Source organism: Chrysemys picta, chromosome 11 (assembly GCF_011386835.1).
Source record: "Chrysemys picta bellii isolate R12L10 chromosome 11, ASM1138683v2, whole genome shotgun sequence".
Taxonomy (NCBI): domain Eukaryota; kingdom Metazoa; phylum Chordata; order Testudines; family Emydidae; genus Chrysemys; species Chrysemys picta.
In genome coordinates this window covers 41,627,765-41,647,261 of record NC_088801.1, presented here as the reverse complement: position 1 = coordinate 41,647,261, position 19,497 = coordinate 41,627,765, and the positions used below count along the sequence as shown (strand labels likewise).

Sequence of the window (19,497 nt, the reverse complement as noted above, 5' to 3'; positions counted from 1 at the left end):
GTGATGGTGCAGCACAGCTAGGCATTTTGAGTGAAAAATAGCATTGTGGGTTAGTGCTCTAAATACTTAAGGATCTTTGAATTCTACATCAGATTCATATTGAGATTATAATATGAAATGTCGGTGCATTGTCCAAAGCATATTGTGATTGCCTCTCTGGGCTGTGTGTGCGTGCACGTGTGCGCGCATGAATATATATGTATAGTTAGACTCTGTCTTCAGGGCACCCCTTGCTGTCACAGCAGGGCACCTCACAATGAATTTAAAATAATCATATGTGAAAGGATATCAAGCCAGCCAAATGATTGAGTTAATTAAAATTACTGCCCTTTTTCACCTCATAATAAGACTCCATCCTAATCTTGTGCTAATTGCTAACAAGCCTGATTGAGCAGCATCTCTAAATACCCTTGTCAAAGCAGCCTCTGTGGGTAGCTAAGAAGCATTTGATCATGCTGAATGGGGGTATTTAATGTAACTTGTTAAATTTGATCTCAAAGACAAGTTCATATGAACAAGATAAACCCTGGGTGACTTCCCAAGGCACCGAGGACATTTCAGAGTGACACAGTCAAGTGTGAGGCGCATGCCAAGTCTACACCATTTATCTATTCACCCACTTCAGTTTTATTAGCCATACGCCAAAGTTTAGGGGAAAAAATAGAAACAAAACCAGAGCAGAACCATAGTGACTTGTGTGTTCAGTGCCTAGCACAATGGGGCCTGGATCCTTCCTGGGCTCTCTGGGCACTACTACAGTACAAATAATAATAACTGATGACAAATACCACATGGGAACCACTGTTAGTTTCCATTGTCAGTACAGGGGAAAGTGTGCTATCTCTCATACCACAGAGTAGTAACTGGGGGTAAATGCTGACTTAAAAAAAAAAAAAAAAAAAAAAAAAAAAGGTACTAATTAGAACTGTGTGAATAACTGATTTTTCAGATCACTGGCAGTTCCAAAAAATAAAAGAAAATAAATTCTGTTTGGGTCAAACACAAAAAAAAAGTCCAGAATTTCCAGCACATTGAAAAAGGCATTTTGTTTTGGGCATAGAACATATCATGTCATTCTCTTTCTGGCCCAGTGACTATTTGAGTATTTTATAGAAAGTGGAACAGCTTCAATAGGAGAGACTGAGAGAGCTCTAGCCCAGAATCCGCTGTAGCCTGGTGGTTAGGACACTCACCTCAGTGGGGGACACCTGGATTCCAGTCCCTGCTTTAGTGAATATTTAATTATTTATACAGAGTGGGACACCTTCAACAGAAGACATTGAGAAACCCCCACCCCGATATATCCCATCACCCAGGACACTCACCTAAGATGTGGGAAACCTTGGTTCAAGTCCCTGCTCCAGAGCATCCCCATCCCACCTCATTCTTGGGCATCATGCTGAAATCCTCTTGGTAATGTAGCCCAAGACACTGAAATGTTTCTTTTTGATGATATGATTCATTTAAACATTTCTGAAGTTTTCTCTTTTTTTCATTTTTGACTAAAACAAATTGTCAAAATTGACCTGTATTCACAGAATGTTTGTCTTCCCAAAGCTGCATTTTTCGGAGGGAAAAAAATTTTTGGCCGAAAATTTTTGCCTAGATATAGAACTGACATAAAAAGTCTTTGCTAATACAAGAATCAACTTTTATGAACCCTGTACAAACCATCACTATGATTATTGAAATGATAAGGCAATTTACAAACTACTCTCAAAAATTTCTGAAACTCAAGGAAATTTACACTGACATTTACTTGGACACAAGAAAAAATGAAGCAGTTGGGGACACATCTTATGCCTCATGTTAAATAAATTTTTCAATTTTAGTGGCCCCCAAATACTGCAAAAAGCAAAAGACATTATGGAGAGATGGGGCACAGCTGAACTGACCTTTCCAGCAAGAATGGATTTAATTAAAATGATCATTCTCCCTCAGCTGCTTCATTTTATTATGGCAATATCCATATTTCATCTCAGACAGTAAGTGGCTCCAATCTTGGAAGACATGATTTTGCTCCTTTAGATGAGGGTTGAGAAGAGTGAGAATAAGCATTATGAAACTCCATCATGGAAAGCAAAAAGGAGGGTTAAACTTACCAAATCTGTATAGTTACTTTGACAGCTAACTTTAGATATCCCTGGATCTATATTGACCAGGATGACACACGTGGTGACTCGGAGAAAATAGTGTTACAGGAACTTTGTGGTATCAAAAGAAACTTTGCAAAAGATCATGGCAAGGTCAAACAGTGCTTCCAGTTATGATGCACTTAATGGCAGTATCAGCAACTAAATTATGAAAAATGCTAGGTGCTGACTAAAGAGATATGCCTATGGGGAAACATTTATGATAATACTCACAGAAAACATTGCAGAAAATAAGAGGCATATAATTTCCTGACCTACGTTATATACTTGGCCTACAGTAATACATACAAATCAACCCTGTTCTAAAGGCACAATCCAGCTTCTGCTAAAGTCAATGGAAAGACTCCCATTGATTTCAGTGCGAGTTGGGTCAGGCCCTATGTGAATACATTCAAAATAAACAAAAAATACAATAGAATGGGGTAATGGACAACATGGGAGGTTATAAAGAAACAGGCATGTAAATTAGGTGGGCTCAGTTTATCTCCAATCCTGAATGGGTTCCCATTGTACTAGATGCTGTACAAACACACAGTGAAAGGTAGCCCCTGTCCAAAGAGTTTACAGTCTAATTGAAGAAAACTGGATGTAACAGTTTGAAGGAGTGAGGGCAGTCAGGCCCAGGTTCAGAGAAATGGTAATTTCTCCTTTTAATTTATCATCCAGAAAAGTGAAGTCCTACACCCAGTCTGAGTGCCTGTAGTTACTCTCCAGCTGAGTTTTTCTTTGACAGTTTGCTCTAATCTTCTGCCACTTCACATTCTCATCTTGTTTGCACACTCAGATTTTATTGTGATTTGGATATTTTCTTGGGGTGCCATGTTGACCATTAATCCCATGCACAGGCATCTAAGTTTTTTAAAGTTACTTATACCCAGTTTTTATGCACAGTATTGCTGTGTGTGTGTGTGTGTGTGTGTGTGTGTGTGTGTGTGTGTGTGTTTAATGCTTTCATTTTGTCTACTTTCATATTGTTTCTAATGTGTAAAATGAAGTGGTTTGCTTGGTAGGAGGAGGGAAATTAGGACCTGATCCTACAAAATTTTATTTATGTGTTTGCCTTTAGGCATGTGAGTAATCCAACTCAGAACAATGGGACTACTTGCATGATTAAAGTCAAGCATGTCTTTGCAGAATAGGGGCCTAATTTTGCTTCTCTGGTAATATAGGCTTTCTGTTGTAATCTAGTCAGAAGTATAAAGCAAGTTGCAAGGCTGTGGTTACATACGTTAACTCTTGTTTCTTCTATTATAAGTTGTATTCTACATCTAAATTAATATATATGCACCAATGATTATAAAGGAAAATGCACACTTTAAAACATTATTGATCACTTCAATAATGAACACTGATTTTCTAAACTGATCAACCATCAGAATAGCTCTTTATTTCCTGTGACTATGGAAGGATTGTTGTTACTAGACTCTGCATCATATTTAATTTTTGACATCTTGGACTTTTAAAGATCCCATTTAAATGCCATCTCAACAACAAGGGCGAAATATTTATTTTAGTTTGCTTGACATTTCCCTGAAAAGATGCGAGGATGAAACTGAAGCGGAAATAAACTGCGAATGTTTTGCGCTTGATTATAGCTGGATCATCGATGACTGCAATGGTTAAGGTTGCATAACTGTTGAATTCAAAGCCCAAAAGCTTTCCCAGTTCCATAGTCACAGGAATGATGGTCTTGGGGTTAAGGCACTGCACTGGGATGTGAGAGAGCTGGGTTCAATTTCCCAACTCTGTAACAAGCATCCCAGTTGTAAATTGCTTTAATCAGTGCCTTGTCTGTAAAATGGGGCTAATAATACTCCTTTTCTGCCACCCTTTGTCTGTGTGCACATTTAGATTGTCAGCTGTTTGGGGCAGGGACTGTCTCGTACTATGTGCTTGTACAGCAACTAGTACAAAAGGGTCTTGATATTGGTGGGGCCTCTAGGTGCTATTTTAATACACAAATATGAAAGTTTTGGGTGCACAAGAAATGCAAGATTTGTATAATATTTCATTTACCACTGAAATGTAGCCACCTCTCAGGAGAAATATGGCAGTGGTTTAACAGTGCATAGCAACACTTCTAGCAACTTTAGAAGAGGAAAATGACTTGTAAATTGAAGATTTTTTAAAAAATGTGTTTCTAGATTATCACACGTACTTATGCCAAGAAAAAAATGGCATGTATCATTTAAAAAAAAATCAATTTGGGCATATAGTAGTTGGACAACGTTACTAATGTGGTTTAGAAAAGCACCAGCATGCACATGGTTTCAAGAGACTCTCCATTTCAGCATTTAAATAGGCTGCTTCCTCAGGTTGTGTTTAGATTGTTGGACCTTTCAGTGTGTCTTCTTACACTATACCCACTGGAAAAGTACTGTAGTGCTGAATGATTATTATCCTTTCCCTTCAGATACGCTATATGTTCTCTCCTATTTTAAAAAAAGTTGTTCTATACAAGGTGTTCATTATGTGCCATCTTTTCTGAAAGTAAAATATTTAAAATGTTGTTTGTTTTTTCAATAGGTAGAGAACAGACCCAAATATTATGGAAGAGAGTAAGTAATGTGCTGCTGTGAATCACTGAGTCTAATGTGAGTGGGTTCAGTTCATGTTCAGTGTTGAGTAAAGGTGCCGCAAGTGCACCCCATGGCCTTTTCATCGCCTTTGTGTGTTTAACACCACAGGAATGTGGGGCTAGCTGTGCTAACACTTTTAATTTGCAGGACATTTTGCCTTGCAAAGTAGTGACTCTGCAACAGCCTACCCTCTTGGCTGTTCAGCATACTGTGTGTGGGACCTTGCCAAGGTCATGCATTACATTTTGATGGGTACATCTTGAGTGATCACTGTGAAATTGTGCTCTGCCCTGTTTCTGCCAGTCTGCTCATTGGGCATGTACAGCAAAGAACTTTGCTCCACTTAATCACACTACTCTTGCTTCCCTGCAAACTCTAATTTGGGTATGGCATTTTGCCCACCTCACATCACCCCTGCAGTTTCAGATGGATACGGTATTCTTCAGTTCTGCATTATCTAGGAAAATATAGTGCTGCTGTGCTTCATGTGGTTGGTTGGTTCACCCCAAAAGTGAAGGTCCTGCATTGAGTGTATGTGTGTGTAAAAATCTTTTTGGGGCCATTTGAAATGCACATTATCATTTGTATTTACTTGTTCTCCATTTCACTGCATTAAGCAAAGATTGTTCTGTTTAGCACAGAGAATGAAAGCAAATTTTATGTTTGTGTTTATTTTGGTATCAGTATATGTAAATTTTGCACTTTGTTATGCAGATTATTAGTCAGATTAAATGGATCCCTTGAGCCCCTGGCAAAATAGCAAACTGTCCCTCAGTAAGTGTGAGTACCCCAGCATAGAATATTAAGCTAATGGGTAACATGGACACTTGTCTATTAAACTAGTATAAGATAGCCATGTTATGAAAAGAATGCGCTTGTTCTGTAACGAAAGAGTGTTCTTCCCATGCTGTCTGTTAAGTGATTTTGACAGCTAAAGCCTACCAGCCGCAAATAATCATGCTGGCCAAATGCCAAGCAGAGAGAGAAATTAACATAATGAATAGGTTCCTGCTAATTACTGTAGTTTTTATGGAAGCTTCTTTTAAAAAGCCACGTTTTTTTGTTTTTTGTTTTTCTTTTTCCTTAAAAACAAACAAAGGTGTGGTCTAAGATGGAAAAACAGTGTGTTTTGAAACAGCTTTGATTGCTAATAAAAATGAGTTTTGTTTGTTAGATTCCATGGTATGATCTCAAGAGAAGAAGCCGACCAATTATTAAGTGTTGCAGAGGGAAGTTATCTCATTCGTGAAAGCCAACGGCAACCAGGAACCTACACTTTGGCATTAAGGTTGGTAATTACTATTTTATTTTAAAAGTTATAGAATATTTGTTATCTCATAGTATTAAGATGAACTATTATTTAATGCCTTTATAGAATTTTTTGTAATAGTGATCATTTAATGACATTGTATTTTTGTGGCCTGGTTACAGTTCAGTATCTTCAAAGTACAGTACTTTAAATCTTTCAGTGAGAGGTTAATGTCTTGGATTTGAAATACTGGGATAACTCTCTATGGCCAATTGTTTTTATTTTAGTATAGATTTCCCTCCTTCTCTCTTTTCCCGCTGCCTTTCGGTTGTGTCCATAGATGCCACATCTGGATATTGAAAATGGAGGTGGAGAAGAATTAGAAAGTTCCTCTGTGATCCCATGTGACTAAACCCAACCTTGTCTCAAGATTGGTGACCTGTTATAGGAGAGTAACTGGCTGTCCTCCAGTGACTCATGATACTACTCATACAGCCTAATCTGGTCTGTGAATTAGTGTCTATCCTTGAACAGTTATGTGCCAACTGGGTGCGAATGCATGCCACCACCACCTCCATACCGCCACCACCTCCATACCGCTATGAAAACTCAATCCGATTGTTTCCTAACTGAAATAGTTACAGAATGACTTTATAGTATCTTTTAAAATTTTTTAGCTTTGTCATTTTATTTTTCTCAGAGATAGTATGTGAAATGAATTGATTCTTCAGTTCTACATACACCTCTACCCCGTTATAACATGGTCGTGTGGAGCCAAAAATCCCTACCGCATTGTAGCTGAAACCCGTTATATCAGGGTAGGGGCGGCAGAGCTCCAGCGGTGATTTAAAGGGCCCGGGCTCCCCGCAGCAGCCAGAGCTCCGGGCCCTTTAAATCGCCAGCGAGCCCCGGGGTAGCGGTGGCAGGGTTCCAGCGGTGATATAAAGGGCCCGGGCTCCCCCGGAGCCCTGGACCCTTTAAAGCGCCGCACGAGCCCCGCTGCTATCACGCTATATGCGAACCCGTGTTATACCGGGTCGCGTTATAGTGGGGTAGAAGTGTAGTTTAACTGAGTATGGCCCAGATCCAGGAAAACATTTACGCATATGCTTAACTTTAAGCACACAAGTAATCCTTCAGTAAGACTGCTCATATTAAAAGCAGGCATATGCGTTCCCAGATCAGCACCAGCTTTTCCATATCAGTGGTCACACATGGTTTTTCTCATTATGACTGTACAGCTGAAAAGATGCTGAATTGGATAAGAGAAAACAAATCTTGCAAATCTGAGTTTTAATTAATTTCACTCTAAGGTATTGTAAAGTGTTTTCCCTTTACTTCTTTAGTAACTTTGGGTCCAGTCCTGTAAACTGTACTCACATTGAGGCCAATAGTAAGCACTACTCAATGGGACTGGTCATGTGAGCAAGCGCTATGCAGTGTGAGGAAGGGTTGCAGAATTAGGCTCTTAGTTATGTTGAGTCCTGCATCCCATGTTTCACAGAGGGGAATAGAGAGCAACATGGATTATGGGCTTACATTTTCCTGGATACCAGCTGTATTGATGGTAGATGGTGTGCCAGTCTGACCTGGAGGAACATGCTGTCCTGACCCCAAATATGGCAGTCAGATAGGGCGCATGTCGGTGAGACCCACCAGCCAGACCTGAATATTTTTAGTGATGGAGCCTCTGTTTCTGCCCTTGCATTACTTCCAACCACTCTAAACAGACACTGTGTATAGGAAGCCTGACAAAGCTAGGTTATGCATTCGCCACATGGTCTTTCCAAACCTGACTCCTGTCACTCCATGGAGCCAAATGTCACTATTTCTATTGAAAAAGACCCCTCCAAACCCACAAAGGAGGAGACAAGATTTCCCCTTAATTTTGACCTGTATATCTGATGATACACCTGACATGCAGATCTTGCAAGTACTGTATATATTTAAAGGGACACTGAGAGATTGAGAGAGTCCTAAAATTTGATCCTCTGTTGTTTTTTTAATCTGTCCCACTTTGTGTTGTGGATGTTTTTTTAGCATCACCATTCTATAACAAGAACTGCAACCATTTCATAATCTCAGCTCTTCAGTGAGACAAGCCAACAAATAATGCTGTTTGCTGCTGTGCATAAACACGCATACAGCACAAGCATACAATGTACAGCTTGCTCCATCTTTCCCTATCCTTGTCATCTATGTTCTTGCAAACAAACTGATAATAGATTCAAGTTGAGACTCCTGCTCTCTAAAGAACAGGAAACTTTTGAATTGCAATCTCTGCCTAGCCATGTTCTTGTGAGCTCATAAGAATAAAATAATACAGTGGAAAACAGTATGATGTATGAGTTATCACATCACAAACAAACTCCTGGCCCAAAAAACTGTCTCTTTGGTTAGTCATTTTTGCATTGTACCCCTCCAAAAAGCAGGAATTTTAAGAGAGTTATTTGGATATGTAAACTAGTGAGTCAGTTAGTGGGTATTTAAAACAAACACACACAAAAACTGCTCTCCAGACATTCCATCTTCTCATACCAGATTTCTAAAATTCTTCCAAAATTTGTAACCTACTGCTGTTCTCTACAAGAGTTAAACTGATGAATTGCAGTTCCTCTGGAGCAAATATAGGATACCAAACTGAAAAAAATATGGTGAAATATCAGTAAATACCCACAGGTCTCACAAAGAAACTTATCCAGCAAATGTTTATCTTTAGGACATGCTGGAAGAGCAATAGCAATTAATGAACGTATTATACAACAAAAATAGAAATATGGCTGAAATATTGATATCCTGGAATAATACACTGGGGTGAATGCGTTTAAAAAATAGACTGCAGTAAGATATTTGTCTTTGCAGTAATGTGATTCGAACAGGAATATGAATTGACATGTATATTGATTCACATGTGTGAATACAGCGGTGGTATTATTTTTCATGATCTAATGACTCCTTCCAGCCACTGCCCCGTAATAAAAATAAATTCAAAACTGAACAAACTGATGCAGGCCTTGTTTGAATGGCTGATCTAAAAAGAGAGAGATTCTGTCACTGAATTTTGTTCCTGCTTCTGCAAAACGCACAGTGCTTTTGACCAGCAGGTGCTGAGGTTGCTGGGCACTTTGCATGATGATTCTTGGTGTGGCTTATTTTATTTGAAAATGAGTAATTTTTTCCCAGGGTAACAGATTGTACTTATATTTTAGAAAGAGGGGAAAACATGATCCGGGCAATTACAGATCTGTTAGTCTGACCTCAGTAGTATGCAAGGTTTTAGCACAAATTGTGAAGGAAAGAATAATTAAATTCATAAAGGTAAAGGGGATGTAATGTAATATGGATTTACCAAAGGTAGATCATAACAGCCTAACATGCTTTTCTTCTTTGAGAAAATAACTGATTTTTGAGATAAGGGAAGTACAGTAGATCTAATACACTTGGACTTCAGTAAAGTATCTGCTATGGAACCACATGGGAAATTATTGGTTAAATTAGGGAAGATGTGGATCAGTACACGCATTGTAAGGTGGATAAGGAATTGGCTGAAGGGGAGAAGGCAATGGGTTGGACTGAAAGCTGAATTATCAGACTTGAGGAGGTTACTAGTGGAGTTCCTCAAGGATCAGTCTTGGAACCAATCTTAGTCAACATTTTTGTTAATGACCTTGGGACAAAAAGTAGGAGTGTGCTAAAGAAATTTCCTGATGATAACAAGTTGGGAGACATCATCGATACAGAGGAGGATTGGATGACCTTGAAGACTAGAGTAATAGGAATGGGATAAAATTCAATAGTACCAAGTGCAAAGTCATGCTCTTAGGGGTAACAATAAGAATTTCTGCTACAAACTGGGGGATCATCAGTTGGAAGTGACAGAGGAGGAGAGAGACCTGGGTGTGTGTCTCAATCACAGGATGACTATGAGCCACCAATGTGATGCGGCTGTGCAAAAAGGCAAAAGTGGTCTTGGGAGGTATCAGGCAAGGCATTTCCAGTAAAAATAAAGAATTAATTCCATTGTACAAGGCACTGGGAAGACCTCATCTGGAATACTGTGTACGATTCTGGTGACCTGTGTTCAAGAAAGATTAATTTAAAATGTAACAGATGCAAAGAAGAGCTACTAGGATGATGAGGGGAATGGAGTGTCTATTTTATGAGTGGAGATGGAAGAGCTTAGCTTGCTTAATCTAGCAAAAAGAAGGCTGACCAAGAATATGATTGCTGTCTGTAAATACCTTATGGGAAGTAAATACCAGGGAGCGTGAAGAGCTATTTAAGCTAACTGATAATGTTGGCACAAGAACAAATGGATGTAAACTAGCCATGAACAAATTCAAGGTAGAAATTAGAAGGTTTCTAACCATCACAGAGGTGAGGTTCTGGAACAGCCTCCCAAAAGCAGTTGTGGAGCAAACTACTTAACTGGTTTTAAGAAAGAGCTGGACAGAGTTATGGGTATGATTGTATGACAGGATTGCTTGTGATGGTAAGGGATAGTACTCAACAGTCCAGGGGCTCACTTCCAGTTTCTGTCTTATATTCCTAAAGCTCATGCCACAAGGTTTCAGCTGGCCACTGGCAGGGGTTAGGAGGGTTCCCCTCCCGTCCCCGAATGTATTCGGTGAAGTTTTTTCAATTTCCTTCCTTTGAGGCATCAGGGATGGCCATGGCTGGATATTGGGGATGGGTGGGCCAGGGCTGTGAGCATTCTCTCTGTGTCTCAGATACTGGCTGGTTCTGGCTCACATGCTCAGGGTCTAACTGCATGCTGTGTGGGGGTTGAGAAGGAATTTCCCCCCAGGACAGATTGGCAGTGACCTTTGTAGTTTTTTGCATTTCTCTGCAGCATGTGGATGCAGGTCACTTGCCAGAATTATTTGATTATGTCTCAATCATTTGGATGTAGAATCATAGAATATCAGAGTTAGAAGGAACCTCAGGAGGTCATCTAGTCCAACCCCCTTCTCAAAGCAGGACCAATTCCCAACTTAATCCCCATATCCCTAAATGACCCCCTCAAGGATTGAACTCACAACTCTGGGTTTAGCAGGCCAATGCTCAAACCACTGAGCTATCCCTCCCCTTCTCCCTGGCATTTTTGGCATCTCAGGTTCTGGTGCACCTCAGTCCCTCCTCTTCTCTGCCAGTGGCGCACAATAATCTAGACTCCTGTGGGTTGTAATACTTTGATCTCATTTTGGCTGTTGGATTTAGTGTGGGGTGCTGGGTGGTGTAGGTGGCCTATGATACAGAGGAGGCCAGACTAGATGATCTAATGGTCCCTTCTGTCCTTAAACTCTCTGACTCTAGGAGAAAGGTTAGTGTCTTCAAACTTTAACATTATTTTTTTCAAGGTAGAAAAGCAACTTTTGCGGACAGTAAAGTATACATAGTGATGGATTTTGCTACAGAAAAGAGGTAAGGCAGCTCTCCCTCTGAAATTTTGTTTTTCTGCTGGTTTGGGAAAACATTTAATATACCAGTTATAAAGAATGTTTTCAAATTATAGCCAGGCTGTATTTATGTAAGAGGTAACGTCAGTTGGATATAACATGGCAGGAAAATGCTCTGAGACCTCTTTAAATGCAGTGTTCGTGCAGTTAACCTTAGTTTACTTTAAAGAAATTAGGATTTGGAATTATGCATTGAAATCTAAACATTGTACATGCAGATGTCATTTTACTGTGATTAAGCATTAGCTTGACCATCCTGGTTTTACCAAGGAAAATGGCTTGTGATGTTGTTTTCCATTAGAAAAGCAAGTGATACCATATTATCCTGTTCGTTGCTCTCACTTTAAAATGTGTGAAAGTGAATCCACACACTCTGCTATCTCATATGCCATAGCTGAATATGAGTGCTTCAGATCTTTTTGGCAGCACTGTGTTTCCTACCCTTGGAGTTCCTAACGCTTCCAACATTTATTTTCCTTCCTAGAAGGAAGGAAGCAGCAGGCATATTCTTTCCATCAGCTGCAGGCAAGCGTTTTGCTCTTTGTTTCAGTTTTTCTCTCCCTGATAGAAGATATTCATAGTGTACCCATGTTTCCACTAAGTATGATGTTGGCTTTGCTTACTTACAACTAGTGTTTAACCCAATCCTTACCCTGTCACTGTGGTTACTATTACTACTGTATTCAACTCTTATTTCAGCTTTGGGAATTTTGCTGTGCATACCTTGGTAGGTAAAGATAATTTTGCCTGAAAAACTGTCAGATTTTTTTATGGGACCACTTAATTTTTTGCCCATTGCTACAATGTCAGGATGAATGGTCAGCTTCATCTGCAGCCTGAAGGTGACTTTGATAGCTGTTGATCTATATTCATTTCCCAGACCAGAAATGAGGAATGCCAGTGAGATGTGTCTTTGCACAAAATCCTGCCCCCTTTGACAAGACTCCCATTGATTTCAGTGAGCTAGGATTTCACCTTCTATGTCTAACTCCATGATTCAGTTTGATCTTTTCCTACTAGTATCACAGGTGGACCTAATCCCTTTAAGGGAGAGTGGTCCAGCCCACCTGTAATTAATTAGGCAGTGTCCTCTTGGGCCTCATGAGCATGGATCCTAGAAATCTGTTTGCTATGGGAAAATGTGGAAAAATACGAAATTTGCATTTTTACAGAGAATCCTTAGTTTTTACTTTTTGTGAAAAAATACAAATATATATTAACTATTAAATACATTTTACTGAAAGTGCCAGTGTCATGTATTCAGTGCATGCAACCTTCCCCTCTTGTGGTTGATTTTTGAATGCGCTTTAAATTTACATAGCTAAACATACTCAAGTAAACTGCTTCCAGCGTATAGAGGTTACTCAAAGGCGTATAGTGGTTCGGGTTTTAATGGATCTCAAATTTCACTTCAGCCTCCAGATGTGAGTAATTAAAGTTATGAAAAGACAATGAAAACTTCCCTAAAGACGGTGTCACTGCGTTTGGCAAGGAAAAAATTCTATGTTGATGGCAATGTGCTGTTGTGGACTGTATGCAGAGCGGCTTTAGATTATGTTCAAAGGCAGACAATTGTAGAACCCATGGAAAGCGCTGAACATAAACTGAATGAAAAGACATGAGAACAAGAGGCTGAATCAGCAGGGCCATTGACAATAGTAAAGAAGCGGTGCACTGGGACTGGATCATTCCAGTGCATTAAAAAAAAAATTTTTTTTCTGAAAATCTAGAAAACAGACAGAAGTAAGAAATACAAATTGCAATTCTATTAATTTTATTATAATGATTGATGGCACTGGTAGGCTTCGAACTTGCTTAAAAATAGTAAATATACCAATAAAACATTGTGTTCAATTTGGGGGGAGGGATAGCTCAGTGGTTTGAGCGTTGGCCTGCTAAACCCAGGGTTGTGAGTTCAATCCTTGAGGGGGCCATTTGGGGATTTAGTTGGGGATTGATCCTGCTTTGAGCAGGGGGTTGGACTAGATGATCTTCTGAGGTCCCTTCCAACCCTAATAATCTATGAATCTATGAATACCTATTTATATTATGGCTAGGGAAACTTAAGTTCAGCGTTTCATTTTAAACAAGGAAAAACACAGATTTTTTTTTTCCAGAGAATTTTGGTTTTTTAATCACAAAAAACTAGGTCCCTGCTGATAAGGGATAGCTGGCTCCTATAAAGATCAATGCAGAAGTGAGGGAACGCAGGTTAGAGTCGAGAAAGGCTCTGAAAGGAACCCAGAGTGGTTGGGCAGACAGCATGGGAAGGAGAGTGAAGGCTTCCAGGGGTTCCCTGGACAATAACAATGATGAAAAACTGATTGAGATAACACTGGGTAACACTGTAGCAAGCTCTTAGGCAGATGTCAGCATTAGGACCCAGAGTTTAAGGAACTGAGAAGAGATGCAGCAACAGACTAACATGGAGTCAGTGGGGAGCTTGTTTGAAGGGAGGGACATTTGGGGAGTGGGGGCATGAGAGGAAAGATAGTACATGGTTTAGGACATGGAACTCAGGAGACCTTAATTCAATTCCCTGTTTCAATTTCCAAGTTTCTGTGTGACTTTGGGGAAGTCAGTCTCTCTGTGCCTCAGTTCCATCTGTAAAATGGGGATCAAAGCACTTTCCTACCTCACCAGGATGTTGTTGTGAGGATAAACACATTAAAATTTGTGAGATGCTCAGATACTATGATGGTGGGGAACCATTTTTTTATTCATGGATGTGGGGTTTTGGGGGGGGACAGACCTTAAGCTCCCAACATCCCCTACTGCACAGCTCTCACCCCCTTTTCATCCCACTCTTTTTTCTGTACTGTTCCAACTCGCACATTCCCTCCAACTGCTTAGACTCCCTTACTACTGCTCTGACAGTGCTCCATCTCCTCCAAAATTCCTTCCATCATCCCCAGTGCTTTGAGGCTCCTGAAACCAGGGCCGGCTCCAGGCACCAGCTTCTCAAGCAGGTGCTTGGGGCGGCCGCTCCAGAGAGGGGCGGCACGTCCAGGTATTCGGCGGCAATTCGGCGGACAGTCTCTCACTCCGCCTGGGAGCAAAGGACCTCCCGCCAAATTGCTGCCGCAGATCGCGATCGCGGCTTTTTTGTTTTGTTTTTTGTTTTGGCTGCTTGGGGCGGCCAAAACCCTGGAGCCGGCCCTGCCTGCAACATTCAGATCCCTATTGCTCTGAGACCCCCACCCATATCCTCTGCTGCTTGGAGCTCTCCTCCTTCTTGCCACGGGAATGCATGGAGGAGTAGTGGGGAGGTGGTGGGTCTGTAAGGTGTGCATGTACCAGCTGGATGCAGAGATGGTCAGGAGCGTGGAGATGCATAGTCCCTAGTCCAGATCTGGGCCTAGTGTACAGGGAAGAGGCTCTTCACATCCATCTGTAGCATAGGAGGCACAGAAAGGTGTGAAGTGACACATAGATCTCAAGAAAATGTTCTCAGCAAACCAGAACAATCCATGGGGATAAATTCAGCATGAAACAATAGCTCTGAGATGTGTGAACTGCTCTATTAATTTGGGTGACCCTTAAATATGGGAAAAAGATAATTATGACTGCTGCTGCCACTCAGAGTGTTCTTTCCTCCCACAAATTCTAAAGATAAGAATAAAAGTGAATGAAAGAAAACAAGAATCATATAGAAGCAATCCTGAAATCAAATCTGTTACTCGAATAGCAGAGTGACATTTGAGTAATGTTACAGGGTTGTCTCCTGAGCGCCTCTTCCTGGCTGCTGGCCCACTCCTTTCCCAAGCAGTGTACAATGCAGGCCCCTTTCTTCCCAACTTTGCCATTTTATTTTCTATGACAGAGTTATTAGATACAGAACGTTCTCTGCCCCAACCAGGCTTCGTACAGCTTTATACCATGTCCTCACAAAGTCTTTTGCCTGCCAGAGTTTCCTACAGTGTTAGCCAATGTTATCTCAATCAGTTTTTCAGCATTGTTATTGTCCAGGGAACCCATGGGAGCCTCCATGAATTTATCTAGTTCTTTTTTTGAACCCTGTTATAGTCTTGGTCTTCACAACATTCTCTGGCAAGGAGTTCCACAGGTTTACTGTGAGTTGTGTGAAAAAAATACTTTTTTGTTTGTTTTAAACCTGCTCCTATTAATTTCATTTGGTGACCACTAGTTCTTGCGTTTATGAAAAGGAGTAAATAACACTTCCTTATTTACTTTTTCCATACCAGTCATGATTTTATAGACCTCAAATCATATCTCCCCTTAGTCTTCTCTTTTCCAAACTGAAAAGTCCCAGTATTATTAATCTTTCCTCATATGGCAGCCATTCCATACCCCTTTGTTTCCTATCTTTTAACCAGTTACCAGTCCACGAGAGGACCTTCCCTCTTATCCCCTGGTAGCTTACTTTGCTTAAGAGCCTTTGATGAGGGACCTTATCAAAGGCTTTCTGAAAATCTAAGTACATCAATGGCTATTAGCCAGTATGGGCAGGGATGGTGTCCCTAGCCTCTGTTTGCCAGAAGCTGGGAATGGGCGACAGGGCATGGATCACCTGATGATTACCTGTTCTGTTCATTTCCCTCTGCGGCACCTGGCATTGACCACTGTTGGAAGACAGGATACTGGGCTAGATGGACCTGTGGTCTGACCCAGTATGGCAATGGAGGGGGAGAGCTGGGCTGTGGTACGTGGAGGTGCTAAGAAATTGTTTTTTGTTTTGTTTGTTTGCCTGTTTTTTTTTAATTAAATGCTTCAAAACTTTAAGGCAGCATGAAGGTTGCCCAGTCATGCCTCATGCTCTTCTATAATGCAGGGTGTGGTTAAACTCAAACCTCTGAAAACCAGGAAATGAGTTAAGGTAACCTAGTTTTAAACTGCTGAAAAACAGGAAATACAAAGTTAAAGTGCATGCCACCCCCACAATGCAACATTAACACTGTCCTCTTTGGAGCCAGCAATAATCACTGGGAATGGTTCAGTAAGGGTAATGCAAAGGTTAACAAACTACCAAGGGAAGTGGTGGATTTTCCATCTCTTGAAGGCTTCAAGTCAAGACTTATTAAGCTCAATACATCAGTGTCTGGGGTAAATTCTATAGTCTGTGTTTTATAGGTCAGACTATATGATCTGGTCCCTTATAGCCCTAAAATCTATGGATCTACAATAAGAACATATAAGGACGGACTAAGAGAACATGCCATTATTTGTGTTGTGTTCCACAGATAAGAATTCCAGCATTTATCTGTGTCAACTCCAGCTGTGTTAACTGTACCTGCACTGAATGGAGGAGGGATTAACCGGAGCAGCTTGGCAGAGCTGTGCTTGTGATATAAAGAGAAGTGCATGTGCGCTTTGAATTTTGCAGCTTGTGGCAGTAGAGGTACACAAGGCTGTCGTCTTGCTATGGGGATTGTCAGCAATGTGGTAGCATATATGACAGCAATATCCAGGGGTGAGTGAAGACAGTGTCTCAGAAGGAGTGCTCAGGACAAGAGTGAAGGAAGTCCAGGATGGTCTGTGTGGAGTAAGCTCAGTGTTTGGGTGTAAGTAGCTCCTGTTTGCTACGCTTGATCTGAACCCATGGTTTGCCTTGGAAAAGAGACAATGTTAGACTTTATCCTACAGTGCTCATGTGCTCTATTTCCAATGTGTTCTGTGGCACAGTGGTTCTCAACTGGGGGTCTGCGACTCCCTAGGGGTCTGTAAGCCCTTTCGGGGGGGGGGGGGGCGCGGAGCCCTGCAGCTGAAACCCGGTGCCCCAAACCCCAGCGCTGAAGCTGGGAGTGGTGCACCGCTGAAGCCGTGAGTCCCCTCTCCCTCTCCTTCCCCCCCCCCGCCCCCCCGCCAGCCAGGAGTGGTGCAGGGCTGAGGCTGGCACCCCTGCCCCGAAGCTGGGAGCGGCGCGGGACTAAAGTCAGTGGCCCCCGCCCCGAAGCCGGGAGTGACACAGGACTGAAGCTGGCAGACTCCCCGCCCCAAAGCCGGGAGCAGCGCGGGGCTGATGCCACACCCCCTCAAGTCCCCGAAGCTGGGAGCGGTGCGGAGCTGAAGCTGCAAACCTCCCCTCCCCAAGACTGGAGCCCCAGGGCCCCCCCAAAGCTGGGAGCCGCACTGGGAGCCCCCCCTCGCCCGTAGACATCCCCTAGCTATCCCCCTGCCTGCACTCTGAGCTACTCCCCTGCCTGCAAACAGCCCCTACCTACCCACTCCCTGCACCCTGAGCAGCTTTCAAACTTTTTGAACTAAGTCCCCCCTTGAGTTATATTTTTTGTTGAGTCCCCGCATAGACTGGGTGGCCTCCTGAGTGAGTTGGGGGGGTAGAGGTTGTGCGCTCTCTATCTGGACCCTGCTGTGCGGAGCTGGCTCAAGCCCCACCAGTTCTTCCCCCCCCCCAAATAGGAGTAAAATTATGCCTGTGCCCAAGGGTCCCCCTCCGGCCCAGAACCCCGAGTTTCCCCCTCCCAATCTCGCTGGGCCCTGGCGTTTTTATAGCATGTTGAGGGAGGCCTCAGCAAGAAAAATGTTGAGAACCCCTGCTGTAGCATCTGTGAGGGTAGAGTCCTAATACATGTGTTATGGTCATGTGTTGCAGGTTTGGTGTTTATCTTCATGCTTCCTTTCTGGTTTTCAGAGGTTTAAAATTAGCCACTCTCCGCATTCTGGAAGGGCACAAAACACCATTGGGCAACCTTAATGAAGTTTTGGGGCATTTAATACATAATTACTCTTGTAGAGTTGGTCTAAAAATTTTAAAGATCATGATAGAAGTTGAAAATTTGAAGTTGTTTCTGTTTCACAGGATTCAGAACACATTTTTATTTTTAAAAAAGTTTTCTGGGGAATTTTTTTTCATCAAAATCAAAATTTTAACTGAAATAAAAGCCATGGCCTTGGCCCTCTCATGGCTGCTTTGTACCTCTCCCATGCTGCGAAGCTGCTAAAGCACCATTGAATCTAGCCAGTCAGAGAATTATCCTTGTGTAAGGAGAACCCCCAGGTGTCCCCTGGTGACATAGGCCCAGCATAAGTCAAATGCAAGGGGTGTTCCCATGGAGAAAGTGGGTGTGGCCAGGACATCTGGTGATTCACAATTGTCAGTAGAGCAGCTGGATATAAATCAGAGCAGCTTGAGGGGCCTCAATCACATTAGTGTAAAATTTGGTGTAACATTCCCTGGCCCACTCCAGGGTTGGAGGAATGTAGAGATGGCTCAACACCACATTGGCCACATCCTTTCCAGGATCCTGCACCAAGTGTCACTCAGGTGAACCAAAGAATCTCGCTCCTTGTGTATAGAAATTCTGTCAGTTTCTTTTAGTCTCACTGGTGGACACTTGACCATCTGTGTTAGTCTGAGTCATTGCCTTCCTTCTAAATTTGTGAAGCAAGATTCCCTTACAGAGAGAGAGAGTGTAGGAACAAGAAACCACCCACAACCCTTCTCATTCTGTTTCTAACTCCTCTGCTTATTCACACCTTGTCAGACTCTCATGACATGAGATGTTCAGATTCACTTCACTTCACACTAAAGATTTTTACTCATGGAACCCAGTGTAAAGAGATGGAGTATACTGTAAGCATTACAAATCTAGAGCAACCTTCAAAATCGCTAGATAAGTAGACTTAAGACACGGGACAGCATCATCGAGTCCAGTCCAGTGCTATTGCAGGCAACACCCTTGTATAACCCCATGCATAAATTTATTAAGGCAGTTGAGTTACACCAGGAATCAGTTTACCCCCATGTATCCCAAATAAATCCATGCCAGATTCACAGTGTAGCAAAGGTTTTTGGGGGGAACAGAGTGAATAATAATAGCAGGCCACATCCTTGTGTACAACCAAAATGCATAGAATGCCAATTGGGTGGTAAACAAAGGCTCTTCTTTGCACTGTCCTAATCCCAATGTTGCTCTCTTTTTGCTATTCTTTTTGAGCTCTCAGTATAGTCTGAGGAGTTCTCTAACTTAGTCTGGCCTGTAACAATGTGGGCTAAAAATATTAGACAACAATCAGTATTGCATAGGCATCCTGGTATGTCCCCTTTTTCTCTTGTATGCCAGCAGCAGGGTGAGTGT

At 41.8% G+C, this 19,497-nt stretch overlaps 1 protein-coding gene across 16 annotated transcripts in view; it reads left to right on the top strand.

Annotated features, from left to right (window-relative positions):
- The window catches only part of CHN1 (chimerin 1), a 146,363-nt gene that overhangs the window by 39,282 nt on the left and 87,584 nt on the right, over positions 1-19,497 (top strand). For all 16 annotated transcript variants that reach the window (XM_065561849.1, XM_065561847.1, XM_065561859.1 and 13 more), the window contains 2 exons: positions 4,680-4,711; positions 5,907-6,020. In XM_065561849.1, the coding sequence (XP_065417921.1) occupies positions 4,680-4,711; positions 5,907-6,020 (146 nt within the window). The remainder of the gene's footprint in view (positions 1-4,679; positions 4,712-5,906; positions 6,021-19,497) is intronic.